The following is a 23,040-nucleotide window of genomic DNA, read 5'->3' as shown; positions in this document are numbered from 1 at the left end:
GAGTTTCCCATCGCATTGACAGTTGCCCAGTGTGTTGGCGGTGGATAGGAGGTAGAGTCGATTGCGTTTGTTGTTTGGGGCCACTCGGGACCACTTTTCAAGACAATTTTGGCCTGAACTTCTTGTCGCCCCCCGCGCGCGGCTCGGGTAAGGGGAGCTTTTGCGGGTCCTGCTCACGCGTGGCCCGGCCGGGGGGGTCGCCAGCAGCCGGGGCCTCTGTTTTTGCTTTCGGCTACAGCTCCGGGCTTAAAAGGAAGGTGGAAGGCGTTGGAATATGGCATTGAGTTGGGAATGATCTTAGGAATCATCTTTGCCACGGGGTAGGATGGGGGTTTCAAGAAAGAAATTGTCCTTTTCTCGAAACGAAGCTTGACAGTCTGTACTTCTTATGAAAGTTCCCTAGGAGAAGAGGGCGGTTAGATGTGGGAAGCCCTGATCTAACAAGCCGCCATTATTTTACAAATGGGTACTGTGAGGCCTAGAGGAGGTGGGAGAAGGATTTTAACAGCGTGCATAAGCTCCTGGGTCCTAGGGTAAACAGTGGTACCTCCACCTCCTCCGGGATTCCCACTGAGGGTGTGAGGTGTAAAGGGCCTTAGAAACAATCTGATCAGAACTTTCCTGTTCTTTTTCATTCTACTTCCTCCTTCTGTTTTGCTTCTCTTTTCTCAGTTATCTTTACTTTTTCTCCCATTCTCCCACCTCCTTTCTGCTGCCTAGCTACACTTTAGCTTTGCCAGTGGTATCTATGCATTTTTTTTTAGTCCTATGGTGACTTAGGGTCCAGCAGAAATGGACATCTGATCCAGTAGATCTGTTGATTAGCTTACTGAGCCCTGTTCACTTTTTAATACTGCTTCTTAAATAGTCCATGACTCCCCCCCACCCCCCCACTTTTTAGGGCTGCACCTGGGGCATGTGGAAGTTCTCTGGCTAAGGGTCGAATTAGGGCTGCAGCTGCAGGCCTACACCACAGCCGCAGCCATGGGAACACTGGATCTGAGCCACGCCTGCCACCTATGCTGCAGCTAGGTGCAGTGCTAGATCCTTAACTCACTGAGTGAGGCCAGGAGTCGAACCCTCATCTTCACAGAGGTGACATTGGGTCCTTAACCTGATGAGCTACATTGGGAACTCCAACAGTACATGACTTTAAAAAAATATTCTGGAGTTCCCGTCGTGGCGCAGTGGTTAACGAATCCGACTAGGAACCATGAGGTTGTGGGTTCGGTCCCTGCCCTTGCTCAGTGGGTTAACAATCCAGCGTTGCCGTGAGCTGTGGTGTAGGTGGCAGACGCGGCTCGGATCCCGCGTTGCTGTGGCTCTGGCGTAGGCTGGTGGCTACAGCTCCGATTGGACCCCTAGCCTGGGATCCTCCATATGCCGCGGGAGCGGCCCAAGAAATGGCAACAACAACAAAAAGACAAAAGACAAAAAAAAAAAAAATTCTAAGTATTTGGCAAACTGAAAATTTGCCAATAGTCATATCACCCTCATTTCTAATGAATCTTCGTGTAAGATAGTCATGATTTTGTGCTTCCTAAGAAACTTGTGATTTAGATTAGTATGGAAATTTAGAAGTTAAGATATAGGATTTGGGAGTTCCCGTCGTGGCTCAGCAGAAATGAATCTAACTAGTTAGTATCCATAAGGATGCAGGTTCGATCCTGGCCTCGCTCAGTAGGTTAAGGATCTGGCGTTGCCGAGAACTGTGGTATAGGTCACAGATGCGGCTGGGATCCTGAGTTGCTGTGGCTGTGATGTAGGCCCGTGGCTACAGTTCCGATTGGACCCCTAGTCTGGGAACCTCCATATGCCATGGGCGGGGCCATAAAAATACACACAAAAAAAGATATAGAATGTGTATACAGTATATACAGAATCTGAGACAGTTTGGGCTAGTGGCTAGAAACCATCTATCAGTAGACTAAAGTAGTAGGTAGTCCTGTGCGGAAAATGTTGCCTCAGACAACTGTGAAATGGATACGATATAGTGTATTTAGGTGCAAGCAGCTTGGAATGGTGGGTAGGACTGAGTCCTAGGATGTAATGAAATGTTAAGAGGCTTCTGTTTAAGCTTACACTTTTTTTAATGAGAGATTTTTTAAAACTCCTGCTGCTTCTGAATACTGTTACCAACTAGGGTCCATGGACTCTAATCAATAGAAATTGATGAGGCCAGATGAGGATTTCAGGTAGAGCTTTATTGGGACTACTGTTGCAGCATGAGGGAGTGCAAACAAGTGAGAGGTTCCCATGCTCAGGAGGGTGGGGGCAGGTTGGTGGCTTGGATGGTCTGTCCACCCCCTTGGTGATGCTGTGGTCCCAGCACTTCTGAAGTGGCAGTTGGTTTGTGACCTTTTTGTATCTTATTGATGGTAATTGCCCCCAGGTGCAAGTGCAAGCACTTCAGTAAAAGGTTCCAGGTCCCCGCCTATCTCAAGACCAAATCCTCCTTATGCTGAGCAGGGAAGAGCAATGAAACATATAAAGCAATAAGGTTTCCAGATACCATACTTGTTGGGTTTATTTGCATCCTGCTTTTCTGACCCCTTCTCAGGCTACTTTGTTTTCCATTTCTCGAGTTGAGATTGCTCAGAATTCTCAGTTTTCTATCTTCATGTACTTCCTAGGTGATATTATCCAGTCTCTTGGTTTTAATACCATCTACATGCTGATAGCTCACAAATACATATCTTCAGCGAGGTTTCCAGACCTATATCCAGCTACCTATCCATTTCTACTTGGATGTCTAAAAAAGCATTCAAAATTGAGTTCTTGGCTGCAGCGCCAGTTTGATCCCTGGCCCAGGAACTTTCACATGCTGCAGCTGTGATTGAAAAACAAAAGAAAATGAAACAAAACAAAACAAATAACTTGTTCCTTCCTGAGGATGGAACATGTCACTTGATTAAATTAGTATATCTTTGGCAAGCGCACGAAAGGGGGATCGTTGATATTCTAAATTCAGGCAAATCTGAAAACTGGCGATTGTAGCTATATTAGCTATACTTTTAAAAAATGAATAGGCATTAGCTATGTTTAAAGAAAATTAGTAAGCCTTTGAATAATAAACCATTAAATCTGGGCCTTTGAACTGATTTTTTTCTTTCTTAGCACAGAGTTTTTAGAGATACTATTTATTGGAATTCCTGTTGTGGCTCAGTGGTAAGGAAGGGAACCCGACAAGTATCCATGAGGATGTGGATTTGATTTCTGGATCTTCTCGGGTGGGTTAAGTATCCAGCATTGCCATGAGCTGTGTGTGGCATCGGTGGCAGATGCGGCCTGGATTCTGCGTTGCTGTGGTGTAGGCCGGCAGCTGCAGCTCCAATTCCACCCTTAGCCAGAGAATTATATGCTGCAAGTGTGGCCCTAAAAAACAAAGATAAAACACAAAGATACTGTTTATTAAGGGATATTATGGGCTCTATACAACATTTAAGCAAATGTTCTCTGCCTTGCAGTTTTTTTTTTTTTTTTGACAATCCAAATGAGGAACATTTTGCTTTACATTAAATTTAATATGAAACCTGACTTTTTTTTTTTTTTTTTTGGTCTTTTTGTCTTTTCTAGGCCCGCACCTGCAGCATATGGAAGTTCCCAGGCTAGGGGTCTAATTCGAGCTGTAGCCGCCGGCCTACACCACAGCAACACCAGATCCGAGCTGCATCTTCAACCTACACTGTAACTAGCGGCAATGCCGGATCCTTAACCCACTGAGCGAGGCCAGGGATTGAACCTGCAACCTCATGGCTCCTAGTTGGATTTGTTAACCACTGAGCCACGACGGGAACTCCCGAAACCTAACTTTTTTAAAAAAGAAAAATTTTTTTAAATAAAAGAGATTCTTTAAGAAATATGTTAGAGAAATAAAAAGCTGAGATTAACTTGTTTGTGTATGGAGTATGTATATTTTATTTTTAATTTAAAATAAGTTAAATAAATAGCTCATTGAGATATAATATATCATAAAATTCACTCTTTGAAAGTGTCAGTGGTTTTTGGAATAGTCAGAGTTGAATATTTTAAACCACCACCTAATTTTAGAACATTTTCATCACCCCAAAAAGGCCAAACCTACTAGCAGTCCACATTTCTCCCCCCCTCAGCCCATAGCAACTCCTAATCTACTTTCTGTCTATAGATTCTGGACATTTGATGTTAAAGCAATCATACATGTGGCCTCTTGTGTCTGGCGTCTTTCACTTAGCATAATGCTTTCAAGATTCTTTCATGTTGTAATGTGCATCAGTACTTTATTCCTTTTTATGACTGGATAATATTCCATTATATAGATAGGTACTCTACTGAATAATATCCTGTTGTGTATATATTTTATACCATATTTTGTTTATCCATTCATCATCTGATAACGATTTCTGTTTCCTCTTTTTTTTTTTTGTCTTTTTAAGGTCCACACCCACAGCATATGGAAGTTCCCAGGCTAGGGGTCAAAGGAGCTGTAGCTTCCAACCTACACCATAGCCACAGCAACACAGGATCCAAGCTGAGTCTGGAACCTACACCACAGCTCATGGCAATGCCAGATCCTTAACCCACTAAGTGAGGCCAGGGATTGAACCCACATCCTCAAGGATCCTAGTTGTGTTCATTACTGCTGAGCCACAACAGGAATTCCTTCTGTTACCTCTTTTTGGCTATTATGAATAATGCTGCTTGCATAGACAGTCTCTTTAAAGGATATAAAGCACCTGTAAATAACTACTGGGAAAGGTGGGAGGGTACTAGGTAATTTTTAACCAAGTGCATATATTATTTTTTGATTAAAACAAGAAGTCTGCCATTATTGATAGCATGACCTTGGATATATAATTGTACATCTCTGGGTTTTAGTTCTCTCATTGTAAATAAAATCGGACTGACTTTTGGTCTTTTTCAGTTCTTAAGTTTTATGTAAATGAATGATACTATTACAGGCATTTTTTTCTTTATAACTGCAGTGTAACTATCTGTTTTCATTGTAGGATCTTGAGTGATTATTACAATGGAAGAAAGCAGTAATTTCAAGACACCAAGCAAGTTATCTGAAAAAAAGAAACCTGGTAAGATAAATATAAAACCTTTCTTCATTGTTATTGCTGTCAGAAATGTTTTTGTATTATTGTGGTTTGATCCTATCTATCATATGCAAATGATTTTAGCCTAAATTGTCTTTATAATGTTGATCCTAAGAAATAAGACTCAGAGTTCCCAGGTGATGCAGTGGGTTAAGGATCCAGCCTTGTTGCTGTGGCACAGGTTTGATCCTTGGCCACAGGAACTTCCGCATGCCATGGGGATGGCCAAAAAAAAAGAAAAGAAATAAGCCTTATTTTATAGGTCAGGCTTTAGTCATCTATGAGCTAATTTTATTGACATTCTCACAGATTTGTAGGTTCTCCCCTGGTGAAGCATCAACTTAACTTGGACCACTAAGGAACTACTTCCCCTTTCCTCCTGTCATACAGGCTTTGCTCCTGTGAGGGAAAGATATTCCCAAGGCAATTCAGTGGACAAAGAGTAACCTTTGAACAAATAAAAACAATTGGATAGCCATATGTAAATCCACTCTTACCTTACATCATATTAAATAATGGCTAACATTATAAAATTTCTAGTAGATAACATAGGAGAGAATCTTTTGTTCATTTTTAGTTATAGATTTTTGTATATTGACCCTGCGCCCTACAACCAGGCTAAACTCACTTATTCTATTAGTTTTTTTGTAGATTGCTTAGGATGTTGGTAATGTCTATGAATAAAGACGGTTTTACTTTTTTACTTTTTTTCGCAGTCTGTATTACTTTAGTTTTTTTTTTTTTTCTTTCCTTATTGCACTGGCTCCAATATATTTTTGAATAGAAGAGGTATGAGTGGATATACTTGCTTTGTTCCTAATGCAGTATTATGTTAGATGTAGGTTTTTCACAGGTGCCCTTTATCAGGTTGAGAAATTTATCTTTTATCCCTGGTTATTGTCATGAATGGGTATTGAACTTTAAGTGCTTTTTCAGAATCTATTAAGATAAAGTTTTCTTTTTTTTAATCTGTTCATGTGATTATGTTAGTTTTCAAATCTCAATCCAGCCTTCCTAGGGTGAGCTAATTTAGTCAGGGTATATTGTATATGATGCTTGATTCAATTTGCTTTTTTTTTTTTTTTTTTTTGGCTCTTTAGGGCCGCACTTGTGGCATATGGAGGTTCCCAGGCTAGGGGTTGAATCTGAATGCAGCCCCCAGCCTACATCACAGCCATAGCAATGCAGGGTCCGAGCTGCATCTGCGACCTACACCACAGCTCAGGGCAATGCCAGATCCTTAACCCACTGAGTGAGGCCAAGGATCAAACCTGCAGCCTCATGGATCCTAGTTGGGTTTGTTAACCACTGAGCCATGAACGGAACTCCAGTTTGCTAATATTTTCTATGTTCATGAGGTATTTTGACTGTAGTTTCCTTTTTTTTAAATGTCTGTCTAGTTTTTATATCAAGGTATTTTGTATTCATAAAGTAAGATAGAAAGCATTTCCTACTCTTTTCTTGAAGACAGTGTGTAGAATTGGTAGTATTTCTTCCTTAACTGGTAGAATTTACCAGTAAAACCATGTGGACCTGGGCTTTTCTTAGTTGGAAGATTTTAAGTGTGAATTGACAGTTAGCTTGACTAGCCCTCCATCTATTATCTATTTCTTCTTGTGTAAACTTTGTTAGTATTTTTTCAAGGAATTTGTCTATTCTGAGTTGTTCAAGTTATTGGCATAAAGTTATTTGTGATATACTTTTATTACTCTTCTAATGTTAGTAGGATCTGTGGTGTTCTCTTTTTTCATTTCTGGTACTGGTATTTTATATTTTCTTTTTTCTTTGATCAGTCTGACTAGAAGTTTATCTGTCTTGGTGAATGTTTCATGCATATTCTAGCAGATATTTTCTGCTGTTGCTGGGTGCAGTGTTCCATACATGTCAATTAGGTCAAGCCAGTTGACTTGTTTTTGTTGTTTTGTTCAAGTTTTCTGTGTCCCTACTGATTTTCTATTTACTTATTCTATTACTGAGAGCAGAGTGCCTCCAACTACAGTTGTGAATTTGTCTTTTTTTTCAGTCCTGTCATTTGTTGCTTTATGTGTTTTGAAACTTGTTATTAGATACCAAATACATTTAGGATGCTTATTGTTGTACTTTCTGCTCAAGGTTCACTTTCTGCTTTCCTTACCTTTGAGGGGTTCTGTCCCTTGGGTGTGCAGATAAGTACTCAGCCAAACGCTCAAAGGGACACCTCTTTTCAGATCTCTGGAGCTTTTTTCCCCACTTTTTTTGACTCCCTCTTTAGCACCCTACTCCACAAATTCTAGCTAGTTAAATCTCCTTGACCTCTCTTTGTCTCCTCAATTTGACAAAACCTCTGGGCTGCATTTTTTGGAAACTGCCTTTAAGCAGTAAGTTAGGGCAATGATAGGGCTCACTTCATGTGTTTCTTTTCTCTCAGAGTTTACAGTCCTTTTCTGCTTATTGTCAAGTATTTGAAAACAATTATATTTTGTCAAAATTTCTAGTTGTTCATTGCAAGATAGCAATTCCAGGAGCAGTTAACTGTTCAAGAGCAAAAGTAGGACTCCTTTATCTCATCTTTTTTAATGACTGTATAATACTCTGTAGTATAGACTATAATTATGACTCTAATGATGATTACTCAGGCTTTTTTGTGTCTTTGGCAGCCACAAAAGCTAATCCCAATATTCACATAAATGTACATGTGTGTGAGTATGATGTCTTTGCGTGCATGCTGTACTGCAGGTGATGGCAGATTTTTTGTAAATAGCAGATAGTAAATAGTTTAGGCTTTGTGAGCCATGTAGGAACCCTATTGGTATATTCTTCTTTATGTGTTTTTCAATGATTTTTTTTCCTGAATTAGGCATTACTGTGATGGCTAGAAAATGATATTTATATATATATATATATATTTTTTTTTTTTTTGTATTTTTAGAGTCAAACCCATGGCATCTGGAGGTTCCCAGCCATGGGTCGAATCAGAGCTATAGCTGCTGGCCACAGCCACAGCAACACCAGATCCAAGCCACATCTGTGATCTACACAGCTCACGGCAACGCCGGATCCTCAACCCACTGAGTGAGGCCAGGGATTAAACCTGCGTCCTCGTGGATGTTAGTCAGATTCAATTCTGCTGAGCCATGACGGGAACTCCTATAAATTTATTTTCATTGTCCTCAATATCTGCTGAACTCTGGATGCAAGCTCAGTCTGTAGGGCTGCAGTGCTTTGTATCTGGCTCCTGAGGCTTGCTTACCATCACCAGAAGGCTCAGCTCCTGGAGATGCAGAAGGTATATTTAGAAGGCTATGGTCTCAGGAAGAGTGAGAGAGATTTGGAATCCAGTCTGATCACACCAAGTACACTGAATTTTGTCTCTCTGTTCCCCCTGTCCTGGCTCCAGAGAAATAAAACAGTCCCTAATGAGACTGGTGCCATTCTGTGTAGTTAGTTTCTACACCTTGAGCTCCCTCATCTCAGAGATCTTATCTCTGGTTTTGTCTTTGTTCTAAGGCCTCATCAGGTTCTCTTTTCTCCCATCCTGGACATGGAATCTAGATCTTCAATTTCAAAACCAAATTTGAACTCTTGATTCTAAAACCCTAATTTCTTTAGAATTTGCTCTTTGGAATCAGTCCCAGGATAAAGGTTGTCTGAAAATGCCTTGATGAGGGTGTGTAATTGAGAGGAGTGTAGCTGGCATGACACTGTGCTTGAATCTTCTCCTCAGGGTGATCTCGGTCTTGTTTTAAGGTTCTGATCTTTTCCAAATCAGTTCCTAGCTCTTTGACTCCAAACCTGGATTCCAGACTCTTGAGTGTTATAAAAGGCAAGTCATTTGGTAATACAACATGGATAAGGTTTTGGTTGAAAGTGCTGATGAGGATTTTCAGTGAATTTGGTGCAGCTTGTATCTACACTTTGCTGCCGCGGTGTTGTCTTGGGCTATGTTGAAAGACAGTGATGAAGTCTAAGGATTCAACCAGGAGACCTTCATGATCTATTTTTAACAACTCTTTTAAAATATAAAAACCAATTCTTAGCCTTGTGGGCCACACACAAGCAGGCTGTTTGCTGGTTCCTGCTTAGTGTTACTGTAAGATAAAGCTCCAAAAGTGAATTTGATCAAAGAGTGTCCATTTAAAATTAGGATAGGAGTGTCAAAATGCTCTTCAAAAGACTTTGCCAGTTGATACTGTTACTATTAGGATGGATTTGTAGAGATTTTTTTCAAACATTAATTTTATCTTTTATTTCTCTTTCTGACATTTAGCATTATGTTTAACTCCATGTATAAACATTCCTGCCTCTCCGTTTATGCAGAAGCTTGGCTATGGTACTGGAGTAAATGTCTACCTTATGAAAAGGTGAGTGTAAGATTTCAGATTAAGGAGTTCCCGTGTAGCACAGTGGGTTAAGGATCTGGCATTGCTGCAGCTGTGACACAGATTCAATCCCTGGTCTCGCAACTTCCACGTGCTACAAGTGTGTCCAAAAAAAAAAAAAAAAGATTTCAGATTGATGTTTTTATGTGAAACCATAGTTCCACTGTACTTGGAGACAAAAAAGAATACAAAAATGCGAATATTATGGATTTGGGGTATGTTCATAGATTTGCCTGGTATACTTTTCTCCTAATGTCCTTCTGATGGATTATTAAAAGAGAAGTAATTTGCCTTACAATTTTTTCTTCACTTGTGTAAAAAGGGAAGAGGACCAAGGAAAGGGGTTTCTGTCTGATAGTAACACAGGATTCTCAGTAAGAAAACTTCAAAGAGGATAGTGTTGGGGGATCAGTGACTATTAATCCCTTCAGTCTGGAGAGTTGCCTTCTCAAGATATTCTCTTCTAAAGAAGTAAATGTTTTTATTTCTTACATCATCATTGTTAAGTACAAAGGGAAAGTATGCAATTTTACAGTAGAAAAATTGTATTAAAAGATAGTAGAATAAGTGCTAATAGCTAATACTGTTAGTACTAAACATGACAACAAACACGTCTTTTTTTTTTTTTTTTTTTTTTGCCTTTTAGGGCCGTCGCACCTGCGGCGAATGGAAGTTCTCAGGCTAGGGGTGGAATTGGAGCTGCAGCTGCCGGCTTCACCACAGCCACAGCAACGTGGGATCTGAGCCATGTCTGTGTGCTCATGGCAACGCTGGATCCTTTAATCCACTGAAGAAGGGCAGGGATCGAACCTGTGTCCTCATGATTACTAGTCACATTCGTTTCTGCTGAGCCATGATGGGAATTCCACAAACACATTTTTTAAAAAGTTGTTTCTTTTATTCATTACTCTCTACCTAGTTTCATGTTTACTAAGTGGCAAACAAGCCATTAGGAATTGCTTAACATGCTCTTGGAATCAGCCTCACTAGTCCAACCCAGGGTACCGGAGCTTCTCTAGGTTTATATTGTTTCCAAATAGAAATACTTTAAAGAAAAGTCAATGAATGAAAATCCATGGCTCAGAGGTTAACGAACCTGACTAGGATCCATGAGGGTGCGGGTTCAATGCCTGGCCTTGCTCATTTGGTTAAAGATCTGGTGTTGCTGTGAGCTGTGGTATAGGTCACAGACGAGGTTCGGATCCTGAGTTGTGGTGGCTGTGGGTAGGCCAGCAGCCGTAGCTCCGATTTGCCCCTTAGCCTGGGAACCTCCATATACCTCAGGTGCAGTCTTAAAAAGCAAAACAAAACAAAACACCTGCATTGTGATTTGTGTATCATTAGTTTTGTAAAGGTCCATTTTTTAGTGTCTAAAACCCTTGTCTAAGCTATTTTGAAGGAAACAATTTCTCACAGCTTCATGGTTAGTCTCATTTTTTTCTCTTTAAAAGAAATATTTTTAAACATGAAGTGTGTTAACAACGTTATACTGCATGTGATTTAATTTAAAAAAACTTCAAAGTGACTGATATTGAAAATAGTTCCTGCCTGACCGCCCCCAATTCTCATAATGTGGCCCAGTCAGTCTGGGATTTTTCTTTGCTAGTAGCGTAGTGGTTTCCTTTGCTTCTCTGGAGAAGTGGATCCACTGTTTTTCTGTTTCTTATGTCTTAGTGTTTCTTAGTTTACACCTTTGGTAGCTCCCCATGAAAAGATGCACAAGAGGCTTTTTTTTTTTTGGCCACAGTATGCAGTGGCTTGAGGTGGGATCTATTCCCAGACCAGGGATTGAACCCAGGCTGCAGCGGTGACCGCTAGGCCACCATGGAGCTCCTGAGAATTTGCATTTCTTTTTTTCTTTCTGGTCTTTTTGCCTTTTCTAGGGCTGCTCCTGTGGCATATGGAGGTTCCCCCGCTAGGGGTCTAATCGGAGCTGTAGCCGTCGGCCTATACCACAGCCACAGCAGCGAGGGATCCAAGCCATGTCTGCGACCACAGCTCACGGCAATGCCAGATCCTTGACCCAGTGAGCCAAGGCCAGGGATCAAACCCGCAACCTCATGTTCCTAGTCGCATTCGTTAACCACCGCACCATGACAGGAACTCCTTATGTGTCTGTTTTATGTTATCTATTCTTCCCACTGTCCTGCAACCTTGTATGATCTTTTGTTTGTCATCAGTGTTCTGAATTTCACAATGGCATGCATGGGTGTGGGCCTCTTGGAATCTGAAAATTCCTATTCTTAAATAGTAACTTTGTTGGTCATTTTCACTCCTGTTGTTTTGTTCTCTATCTTGGAACTCCTATTATTTGTGTGTTGAATTTATTGGACTGATCTTTGATCTACCTTTTTCTTTTTTTGTCTCGTCTTTTTGTCTTTTTTCTGTTTTCTGGGAGATTTCTTCATCTTCTGATACTTGTATTTAGTTTTTCAATTTTGTCTATCTTGTTTTTAATTAATTATCTGAAAGATTTCCTTTTTAAAATGGCACCCTAAGTCTCATGGGGGTGCTAGAATTATTCTTTATCTTGATCTGGATGTCGGTAACAGAGTTATGTACACATGAGCAAACTCACTGAGCATTTTGTATGCATGTGGTACATAGTCATGACTTAACTCTGTTCCTATATATGCTTCACAGGCCCTCAACTATGCTAGTCAACTGCAGGCTAAAGTCCCTCTGCTTTTTCCCCCTCTAATTTTTTTTTTTTTTTTTTTTTTTTTTTGCTTTTCAGGGCTGCACCCACAGCATATGAAGGTTCCCAGGCTAGGGGTCAAATTGGAGCTGTAGCTGATGGCCTATGCCACAGCCACAGGAATGCCAGGTCCGAACCATGTCTGCAACTTACACCACAGCTCATGGCAATGCAGGATCCTTAACCCACTGAGCAAGGCCAGAGATTGAACCTGCGTCCTCATGGTTACTAGTTGGATTCGTTTCCATCACACCACAATGAGAACTCCTCATTTGCTTGCATTTTAGTGGTGCTTGGGAGGGACCAAAATTATATGTGGTACAATTTAATTCAACTATCATTTTAATTCAGATGCCTCTATTTTTTAATGTTAAATCAAATTTGCATTGCTAGATTAAATCCAACATTGCTGTGATGTATTATTATTTTTGAGTAAACTGAGGGATTCATTTTGCTGGTTTTTTCCTAAGAATTTGTGCATCTGTGGTATAAGTAAAATTGGCTTGTGATTTTCCTTGTTTTTTTTTTTTTTTTTTTTTTCTGTCCCTGATTTTTTTTTTAATTAGGGTTAAGTTAAGGTTATACTAGACTCATTGTCCCTTTTCATTTTGTTCCCTGGAACACTCTGTATGTGATTGAGCAATATGTTCCTTTAGAGTTTAATAAACTCACGTATAAAATTATCTAGATTTTATATTTCTTGTAGGAAGATTAACTCTATTACATTTCTTCTTTAATCAGTTTTCTTAGACTCTTTTAAAAAAGAATTTTTCCATTTTGTCTTTTGAATCTATTGACTTAAAAGTTTTGGAATTCACTTATTTTTTTTTCTCTGCTGAATATATAGTTATGTTCTCATTTTTGTTTGCAGTATTATTTGTGCCTCCTTTTTTTTTTTTTTCTTTGTGCAACCGCAACAGAAATTCTGTTTTATTAGTATTTTCAGTGAACCAAGTTTTATCTTGGCAAAATTTTATTTGGCTTTCATAAATATATTCTTGCCATACTGTTGGTTAAGGTATATTATGGGAAAGGTGAAGATGGACTTGTTCACTGAATTTTTTTTGCCTTTTTAGGGCTGAACCTGAAGCTTATGGAAGTTCCCAGGCTAGGGGTCAAATTGGAGCTATAGCTGCTTGCCTGCACAGCAGCCGCAGTAACCCAGGATCCGAGGCTTGTTTGCAATCTACACCACAGCTCATGGCAATGCTGGATCCCCGATTCACTGATGGAAGCCAGGGAGCAAACCCGCATCCGCTTGGATCCTGGTCAGGTTCGTTACCACTGAGCAGTGATGGGAACTCCCCTGAATTTTAAATAATCGAGAGCTACAGTGTACCCCTTGAAACTTGGAAAATGTATTTTTCATAATGACATGGAATTATTATCCATGCTATTATTATCTAAAACTGGAGGTTTGAGGATAGTTTAGATAGACATATACATGATAGATATACATGAATTAAAAATCTTGGGGTTCCCATTGTGGCTTAGTGGAAACGAATCTGACAAGCATCCATGAGGACGAAGATTCGATCCCTGGCTTTGCTCAGTGGGTTAAGCATCTGGCGTTGCTGTGAGCTGTGGTGCAGGCCAGTGGCTGCAACTCCAATTCTATCTCTAGCCTGGGAATCTCCATATGCTGTGGGTGTGGCCCTTAAAAGACAAAATAAATAAATAAATAAAAATCTAGTGATCCTTAGAATGCTTTTTTAAAAAATTTTTATTTTATTGGAATGCAGTTGATTTACAATGCTGTATTAGTTTCAGGTGTACAGCAAAGTGAATCAGTCATATATATAAATATAGCCATTCTTTTTTCCCATGTAGGTTATTAAAACTATTGAGTAGATTTTCCTGTGCTCTACAGTAGGTTCTCAGCAATTATCTGTCTTATACAGTAGTGTGTGTATGTTATTCCCACCGTCCCGATTCTTCCCTCCCCCCAACAGTTTCGCCTATGGTAACCAAAAGATTGCTTTTGAAATCTGTTTGTTTCTGCTTTTGAAATAAGTTCTTTCGTTTCCTTTTTTTCTTAGATTCTACATATGATATTTCTCTTTGTCTGACTTACTTCACTTAGTATGATAATCTCTAGCTCCATCCATGTTGCTACAAATGGCATTATTTCATTCTTTCTTATGGATGAGTATTCCATTGTATATATGCACCACATCTTTATCCATTCCTTAGTTGATGGACATTTAGGTTGCTTCCATATCTTGGCAATGCTGGATCCTCGATCCTCTGAGTGAGGCCAGGGATTGAACCCATATCCTCTTGGATACTAGTTGGGTTTGTTACTGCTGAGCCACAATGGGAACTCCTGTTTGTCTTTTTGATATTTTGATATAAAACTCATGAGATGATTATATATTTTGAAGATTAATCCCTTGTCAGTCACTTAATCTGCAAAGATTTTTTTCCCATTCCGTGAGTTCTTTTCACTTTTTAAGTGTTTTCTTTTGCTGTGCAATTTTAAGTTGCTTTTTTTCCCCCTACACTGTATGTTCTTGCCTCCTTTGCCATAAATGAGTTGACTCCAGGTGCTTGGGTTTATTTCTGGGCTTTCTGTCCTGTTCCACTGATCTATATTTCTGTTTTTGTGCCAATGCCATAGTGTTTTGATTACTATAGCTTTGTGGTATCAGTCTGCAGTCAGGAAGCCTCATTCCTCCAGTTCCATTTTTCTTTTTCAATATTGCTTTGGCTATTTGGGGTCTTTTCTGTTTCCATACCAATTTTAAAGCATTTTGCTGCTGTACAGCACAGGGAACTATATCCAGTCACTTGTGATGGAATATGATGGAGAAGAATGTGAGAAAACAATGATATATATGTAACAATGATATATATATAAATGGATCACTTTGCTGTACAGCAGAAATTGATGGAACATTGTAAACCAACTATAATAATAATAAAAACAAATAAAAATTAAAATTTTCTAGTTCTGTGAAGAAATGTCACTGGTCAGGATTGCATTATATCTGTAGATAGCTTTGGATAGTGTAGTCATTTTGACAGGATTGATTCTTCCAATCCAAGAGCAGGGTATGTTCCATCTATTTGTGTCACCTTTAGTTTCTTTCATCAGTGTCTTAGTTTGGGTCTTTTGTTTCTTTAGGTAGATTTGTTCATAGGTATTTTATTCTTTTTGATGTGATGGTAAATGGGTTTCTATTGTTTCATGTTTTCATGGTTAAACTTTTTTTCCCTTTTTTGGTTGCCCCACGCATACAGAGCTCCTGAGACAGGGATCAGATCCAGCTTGCAGTCTCAACCAAAGCTGCAGCTGTGGCAATGCCAGATCCTTAACCCACTGTGCTGAGCTGGGAATTGAACCCTTGTCTCAGTGCTCCTAAAATGCTGCCGATCCTGTTGTGCCACAGAGGGAACTACTAAACTTTTTTTTTTTTTTTTTTTTTGTCTTTTTGCCTTTTCTAGGGCCACACCCACGGCACATGGAAGTTCCCAGGCTAGGGGTCTAATTGGAGCTGTAGCTGCTGGCCTATGCCAGAGCCACAGCAATGCCAGATCCAAGCCACGTCTATGACCTATACCATAGGCTAATGGCAACGCCAGATCCTTAACCCATTGAGTGAGGCCAGGGATTGAACCTGAAACCTCATGGTTCCTAGTCGGATTCGTTAACCACTGCGCCATGACGGGAACTCCAACATTTATACTCTAATCTTAAAATAGTTGAATCTTCCTAGAAAATAGTTTCCATGTGGCTGAGCGGCTTTAGAGCCTGACTAGGATTTGAGGATGTGGGTTCGGTCCCTGGCCTTGCTCAGTGGGTTAAGGATCTGGTGTTGCCACAAGCTGCAGCATAGGTCACAGATGTAGCTCTGGTATTGCTCTGGCTGTGGTGTAGGCTGGCAGTTGCAGTTCCGATTCAACCCCTAGCCTGGCAACTTCCATATCACACAGGCCAGGGATCGAACCCACCACACCTTCACAGTGACCAGTGACCTGAGCTGCTGCAATTGGATTTTTTTTTTTTTTTTGTCTTTTTAGGGCCACACCTGTGATATATGGAGGTTCCCAGTCTAGGGGTTGAATCAGAGCTGTAGCCACCAGCCTAGCCACAGCTCACGGCAATGCCAGATACTTAACCCACTGAGCGAGGCCAAGGATCAAACCTGCGCCCTCATGGGTGCTAGTCGGGTTCGTTAACTGCTGAGCCATGACAGGAACTCCTGCAATTGGATTCTTAACCCACTGTGCCATAGTGGGAACTCCTGGTTTTCTCTTTTTAGATTAATCCTTCCCTTCTAGTAATAGATGTCAGACTTCTCTTGTAATCAGTGGATTTATCTGCTGTATCTAAATAAAAAGGACATGTAATAGAAGTGTTGGTAGTCTAAAATGTTTCAAATTTCTTTTTTTACTTACAAGTTCTTTTCAAAGTTTGGAAGTTTTTATTAGTCATTTGAAATGTATTATGTTATCCATCTTTATGTGTATTTTTGATTAATTATATTTCAAGATCTCCAAGAGGTTTGTCTCATTCTCCTTGGGCTGTGAAAAAGATTAATCCTAGATGTAATGATTATTATCAGAGTATGTATCAAAAGAGACTGACTGATGAAGCTAAGATTTTGAAAAGCCTTAATCATCCAAATATTATAGGTAAGTTTAGATTTATTTGGTAACACAGTATTTGGTATAGTACTCTGTCTATCTAGAAATCGTTTATATCATATCTTAACTGGTTTCCCTAATAAAAAAGAAAATAGTGATGGAGTTTGGCAGGAGTTCTCCTGTGGATTTAGGATACGGTGTTGTTGCTGCAGTAGCTCAGGTTGCTGCTGTGGTCTGGGTTCAGTCCCTGGCCCAGGAACCTCCACATGCTGCTGATATGGCCACGCAAAACAACAACAAAAAAGCCATCTCACAGCAATAGATATAGTCATTATAGTGCTGGTACTGTGGAGAATTCAGGAACGCAAAATGATCTTTGTGAATGTAATTTCCTTATTTTCATTTTTAATGTAAGTGGGGCTGGTGATATCACTATATTTAGGAACTCGTAGAGTACTAAAAATATTTCAATTTGGATACTATTGGCAAACACTGAAGGCATTTTAAAATTAAATCTACTGAATAGCTGCTTCATTGTATATTTGGCAGTGTGTTAATCCATAGCTGTTTTTAATTAATTATTAAAAAACTTAAATACTGTTCTTCCCTTTTCCAGTAAGACAATGTCATGTTTTCTTTAAGGTTACCGTGCTTTTACTGAAGCCAGTGATGGTAGTCTGTGTCTTGCTATGGAATATGGAGGTGAAAAGTCTCTGAATGACTTAATAGAAGAACGAAATAAAGATAGCCAAGATCCTTTTCCAGCAGCCATAATTTTAAAAGTTGCGTTGAATATGGCAAGAGGGTTAAAGGTAACTGTGCTATATTATATTTTAAGACTTTAGTGGTGCATGAAAAAACGAACTACTTTGTACATGTAATTACAAGGTGGATTTTTCTGTTTCCCAAAGAGGGAGTTGCCTCAAGTTAAAGTCTTTATGGAACCTCTCATATTGTGAAGAGTACGCTATTTACTCCTTTTGATTAGCAGAGTATTGTTCGAGCCCTTCACATAGCCTGAAATAACCCAAGTCAAGTGGTTTTGCTTTGGAAATCGCATGTTAGATGTAGTTGAAAGGATCAATAAATTTAACACAAGTTTAGTCATTATTCCTGGGGGTGTACTCTAACCCTCTGTGGCTGTAAACAAGCCTTTCAAAGATTGCTCTGAGTGAGGTATGTTAAGTTTTTGGACATGATGGATAGACATATGTAAGATATATTTTAATATGTGTATAGAATAACTGATTTTAAATGTGTCGTATAAGCTAAATTAATAATTTGAATTATTCAAGTTATTTTAAATGTATATTATAATGGAATTAATAAATTACATTGTAAATATATTTGAACATATTCAATTTATGATCAGCATTTAAGTTAAGGATAGTAAGCATTCCAAGTGAAATACAAAGAATTATTTCTATGCTAAAAAAAAAAAAGAATTGTTTCTGCATCATTTTCAGGCCCAGCTCACAGAGTAGATGCTCAAATGCTGATGGATGAAAAACAAATTTCAGGACATTTTTTTTTTTTTTTCTTTTTATGGCTGCACCTGCAGCCATATGGGTTCCTGGGCCAGGGGTTGAATTGGAGCTACAGCTTCGGTCACAGCCACAGCCACAGCCACACTGGATCTGAGTTACCTCTGCAACCTATGTTACAGCTTAGGACACATGGGATCCTTAACCCACTGAGAGAGGCCAGGGGTTGAATCTGCATCCTCGTGAACACTACGTCATGTTCCTAATGCACTGAGCCACAACAAGAATTCCCAGGACATTTTTGATTATGAATGAATTTCATCACTTGTCAATTCTAGGAAAGGGTTAATGTGAGAACACAATATAGTTTTAGATTACATTATTCTTCCTCTTCTGCCTGTGAATTATATGTAACATTATCTTAACTATTTGTGAAGATTACAAAATTATTTCTAAAAATTACTAGCCTCAAGTAAAATTGCATTATATTTTGAAATCTGTAGTAGCATCTTTGATGTATAAGTTATGTGTGGTGGGTTTAAAAATTAAAAATTTGCTTAGAGTTCCCTTCCTGGCTCAGAGGTTAATGAACCTGACAAGGATCCATGGGGACGTGGCTTCGATCCCTGCCCTCACTCGGTGGGTTAAGGATCTAGCATTGCCATGTGGTGTGGTGCAGGTCACAGAGGCAGCTTGGATCCCATGCTGCTGTGTCTGTGGTATAGTCCGTCAGCTGTAGCTCCACTTTGATCCCTAGCCTGGGAACTTCCATATGCTGAGGTGCAGCCTTTAAAAAAAAAAAAAATTAGCTTATGTATAAATAGATATCAATTTCCAAAGAATCTTTTAGACTTCTGGTCAGTATGGCAGACCAAGATAGCATGAGATGTTCCCTTCTCTAGCTTTAAATAATTTGAAATTGTGGACAGATGTCAACTTGTAGGTTAGGAAGGGAGTGCAAGTTGTTACTTTTGTATAGAAATTTGTCATACATTTCTGATTAGTTTGTATTGTTGCTCAGATGTGTTAAATTTTCCACTATTTTAGTATCTGCACCAAGAAAAGAAACTGCTTCATGGAGATATAAAATCTTCAAATGTTGTTATTAAAGGTGATTTTGAAACAATTAAAATCTGTGATGTAGGAGTCTCTCTACCATTGGATGAAAATATGACTGGTAAGTGGAATTCTAATTTTTAAAATTGTTTTTATAAAATATTAAATTTATATTTTTGCATATTTAAAAAGTAATAAGTTCACGTTCTTCAAAAATCAAAAACTATTTATAAATAAGTGTACAATTAAAAAAATTCCTTCTTTCGTGTCTCTCTCCCACCCAGCCTCTAACCTCTTCCCTTGTCATACACACAGGATAAATTATTGGTTTCTTACTAATAAATATTTTAACTGAAGAAACATGGGTATCTATTTCTAACCTGGATTGAGATTTTTAAGTGGTAAGAGATTGGAGAATAGAAAATAAATTTTTTTTTATATTACTCAAATGAGAAAATAAAATTTTTATAAGGTGTTATAAAGGAGTTCATTTAGTGTCAGCATAGCGACAATATTTGGGAAACAGCTAGAAGAAACTGGAGTGGGAGTAGGAAAGAGGGGTGCTGATAAAGGCCAGTCTTCTGCTTTTAGCCCCTTGGCCCACCCCAACTCATTCTGCTCCCTTTATTGTGAATATTATTAACCATTCTCTTCTCAGGGAACTGAAGATCTGTTCTTAATGAGAACCAAAGCCAGCCTCAAAGAGGAAGCCTCTGCTTTCAACATACTCTTGAATAAATTACATTTAAATTTGCTTCTTTATATAAATATAAGATAGAGGGAAGGCTACTGATACTGTTTAGAACTTATGTACACCATAATTTCTATCTCAGGTCTACAAGTTGAATTGAAGAAAAAAGCCAGGATAAGTAGGTTGATTTTATAACGATGTCTGTAATCATTAATGAATATAGAACTGGCACAAACCCTTAGGATAATAAATAACTGCTACAACATTGATACCTTAGGAAATATATTTAGAAATTGTCAAAAAGAATAAAAAGAATAAAAATAAAAGGACATCTAAGAGAATTGTTGTTTCTCCACACCCCAGCCAACTGATCAGGTTTTGAATATTTGACTGTCTGTTGGGAAAAGGTAGTTTTTTATGAGGTTGAGTGTGTCTTCATGTTTACTGGCTGTATTTATTATACTTTAAACTACCTGTTAAATCATTTGCCCACTTTGGGTCATTTGCCTTTTTTACTGGTTTCTGGTGTTTGCTCTTCTGACCATTTTATCTGTATCTCACCTGTTTCAGTGACTGACCCAGAGGCCTATTACATCGGCACTGAGCCTTGGAAACCTAAGGAAGCTCTAGAGGAAAATGGTATTATTACTGACAAGGCAGACATATTTGCCTTTGGCCTTACTCTGTGGGAAATGATGACTTTATCTATTCCACACATTAGTCTTCCAGATGATGATGATGAAGGTATAACTACATAATTTTAACATAAATCCCAATCTCTGTTTGAACTCAAGATTAGCTTATAAATTTAAAAGAGCAAGTTGGAGTTCCTACTTTGGCTTAGTGGAAACAAATCTGCCTAGTATCCATGAGGACGCAGGTTCAATTCCTGGCCTCACTCAGTGGGTTAAGGATCCAGCGTTGCCATGAGCTGTTGTGTAGGTTGCAGATACGGCTTGGATCTGGCATTGCTGTGGCTGTGGTGTAGGCCAGCGGCTTTAGCTCCAACAAACCCCTAGCCTGGGAGCTTCCACGTGCCATGGGTGCACCCTTAAAGAAAAAGAAAAAGGAAAAGCACGAGTTTTTACAAATTATTCTAATACTGATGACCAATTTGGTACTATCTTGGTTTAATCTCATAAAGATGAGATGTAGCTTGAGAATAAATTGAGAAAATCCGGAGGAGTAAAAAGTTACTTTAAAAACTCCCCTTGGGGAGTTCCCGTTGTGGCGCAGTGGTTAACGAATCCGACTAGGAACCATGAGGTTGCGGGTTCGGTCCCTGGCCTTGCTCAGTGGGTTAACGATCCGGCGTTGCCGTGAGCTGTGGTGTAGGTTGCAGACGCGGCTCGGATCCTGCGTTGCTGTGCCTCTGGCGTAGGCCGGTGGCTACAGCTCCGATTCAACCCCTAGCCTGGGAACCTCCATATGCCGCGGGAGCGGCCCAAGAAATAGCAACAACAACAACAACAAGACAAAAAGACAAAAAAAAAAAAACTCCCCCCCTTGGAAGTTCCCTTGTGCATGCAGTGGGTTAAGGATCACAGGCTGCAACTGTGGCACAGGTACAACTCCTGGACCAGGAACTTCCACGTGCAGCAGGTACAGCCAAAAAAATAAGAAGGGTTTGAGGTTGATGACCTTTAAACCCACTGACAATAGCAGGACAGCTGAAGACTGTTCAGCTGTCTTATGCCAGGAGGCTGATTTTGAGCAGTCACTAAACTTTTCTATGATTTAGTGTTTTGATTATTTCAATCTTCACTCCTCCTGATCAGATAAGACTTTTGATGAAAGTGACTTTGATGATGAAGCATACTATGCAGCCTTGGGAACTCGGCCACCTATTAATATGGAAGAATTGGATGCAACGTACCAGAAGGTAATTGAGCTCTTCTCTGTATGCACCAATGAAGACCCTAAGGATCGCCCTTCTGCTGCGCACATTGTTGCCGCTTTGGAAATGGATGTCCTGTGATCACCTCACACTCATGCCTACCACAGCTTCAAAAGTATGGTTCGGGTGTATAGCTGTTCTGTTTACCATAGTACATTTATCTCGCTACCATGATGATCCATAATTGTTAGGCTGTTTGGAAGTAACCTGTTTTAGGACCATAGATAACACCTTGATAACATTTGAACAACTATTTTTATTATAACGGTGTTACATGTATGCTTACGCTGATAAGCATTTGAGATTGTAGAGGGCTTTCTATAAAAGTTTAAGAAACTAGCTACTCAAGTATTTGAACTTGTTTATACAGATTTAAAACACTAGCAATAAAGTGCTGTAATCTGATGTCTAACATCTGGATTGAGTGACCATTATTTTTATTAATGCTCTTTCTCATTCTTTTAATGGAGCTATTGAAATGAGCACTTTGTATATTACAAAATAAGTCTACATTTGCTTTTTTAAAACATTAAACCTTTTGCTGGTCTTTCCTGGTTAATGTGCTTATTAACTATGGTCACTGAGACTAAGAGACCTGGGATATGGCTTGAAGGAGTAGCTTCTTGGTTATCTCCAAATATTCTTGGTTAAGGCTTGTCTTGCTTTCTTGGCTCTACCCAGATCTTTGGTTTTTGCTCTATTAAATGTATTTCCTGTACTGATAGCTTTAAATGTTTTAATTTACTAATCTGTATCATATGCATTTCATAGTATTGTAAAAATAAAATTCTAACAGAATATAGAATAAAGGACACTTTAGTTACCAGAAAATATATTATTTTGTACTCCCTTTATTTGAGTGTTATTAAAATTACTGAGTGAATGTGAGTACATTTCTTTCTCTCTCTTGATCTTATTTTAATCTGTAAAATGAGTGATTTTTTTTTTTTTTTAAATGGCCAAACCCATAGCATATTCCTGGGCCAGGGATCAAACCAGTGCCTCTGCAGCAATCCAAGCTGCTGAAGTCAGATTCTTAAGCCACTGCACCACAACAACTCCTGAATCATTAGTATTTATCTATAAGCCACAATTCCCTGGGATTTTTCAGTTACTGAATTGTGCTTGTGAATCTAGGTGGTATGCCCAGACTAAAAATTACTGTCATACGGGGATCTTGGATTA

At 39.2% G+C, this 23,040-nt stretch overlaps 1 protein-coding gene across 3 annotated transcripts; it reads left to right on the top strand.

Moving 5' to 3' along the window:
* PBK (PDZ binding kinase) lies at positions 1-22,686 on the top strand. 3 transcript variants are annotated; one of them, XM_021071780.2, is made up of 8 exons: positions 1-51; positions 4,989-5,066; positions 9,328-9,421; positions 16,633-16,775; positions 17,370-17,539; positions 19,259-19,388; positions 20,529-20,702; positions 21,737-22,686. In XM_021071780.2, exons 2-8 carry the CDS (start codon positions 5,009-5,011, stop codon positions 21,934-21,936), a joined length of 969 nt encoding a protein of 322 aa, XP_020927439.2. In that variant the 5' UTR covers positions 1-51; positions 4,989-5,008; the 3' UTR covers positions 21,937-22,686.
* The last annotated feature ends 354 nt before the right edge of the window (positions 22,687-23,040 follow it).

Source organism: Sus scrofa, chromosome 14 (genome assembly GCF_054392235.1).
Source record: "Sus scrofa isolate SSC_HxYL_T2T_F1_AM1 chromosome 14, Sscrofa_HxYL_maternal_Yorkshire_Landrace_v2.0, whole genome shotgun sequence".
NCBI classification, from domain to species: domain Eukaryota; kingdom Metazoa; phylum Chordata; class Mammalia; order Artiodactyla; family Suidae; genus Sus; species Sus scrofa.
Note: the sequence above shows the minus strand (reverse complement) of the source record. Positions and strands in the feature narration are given on the sequence as shown.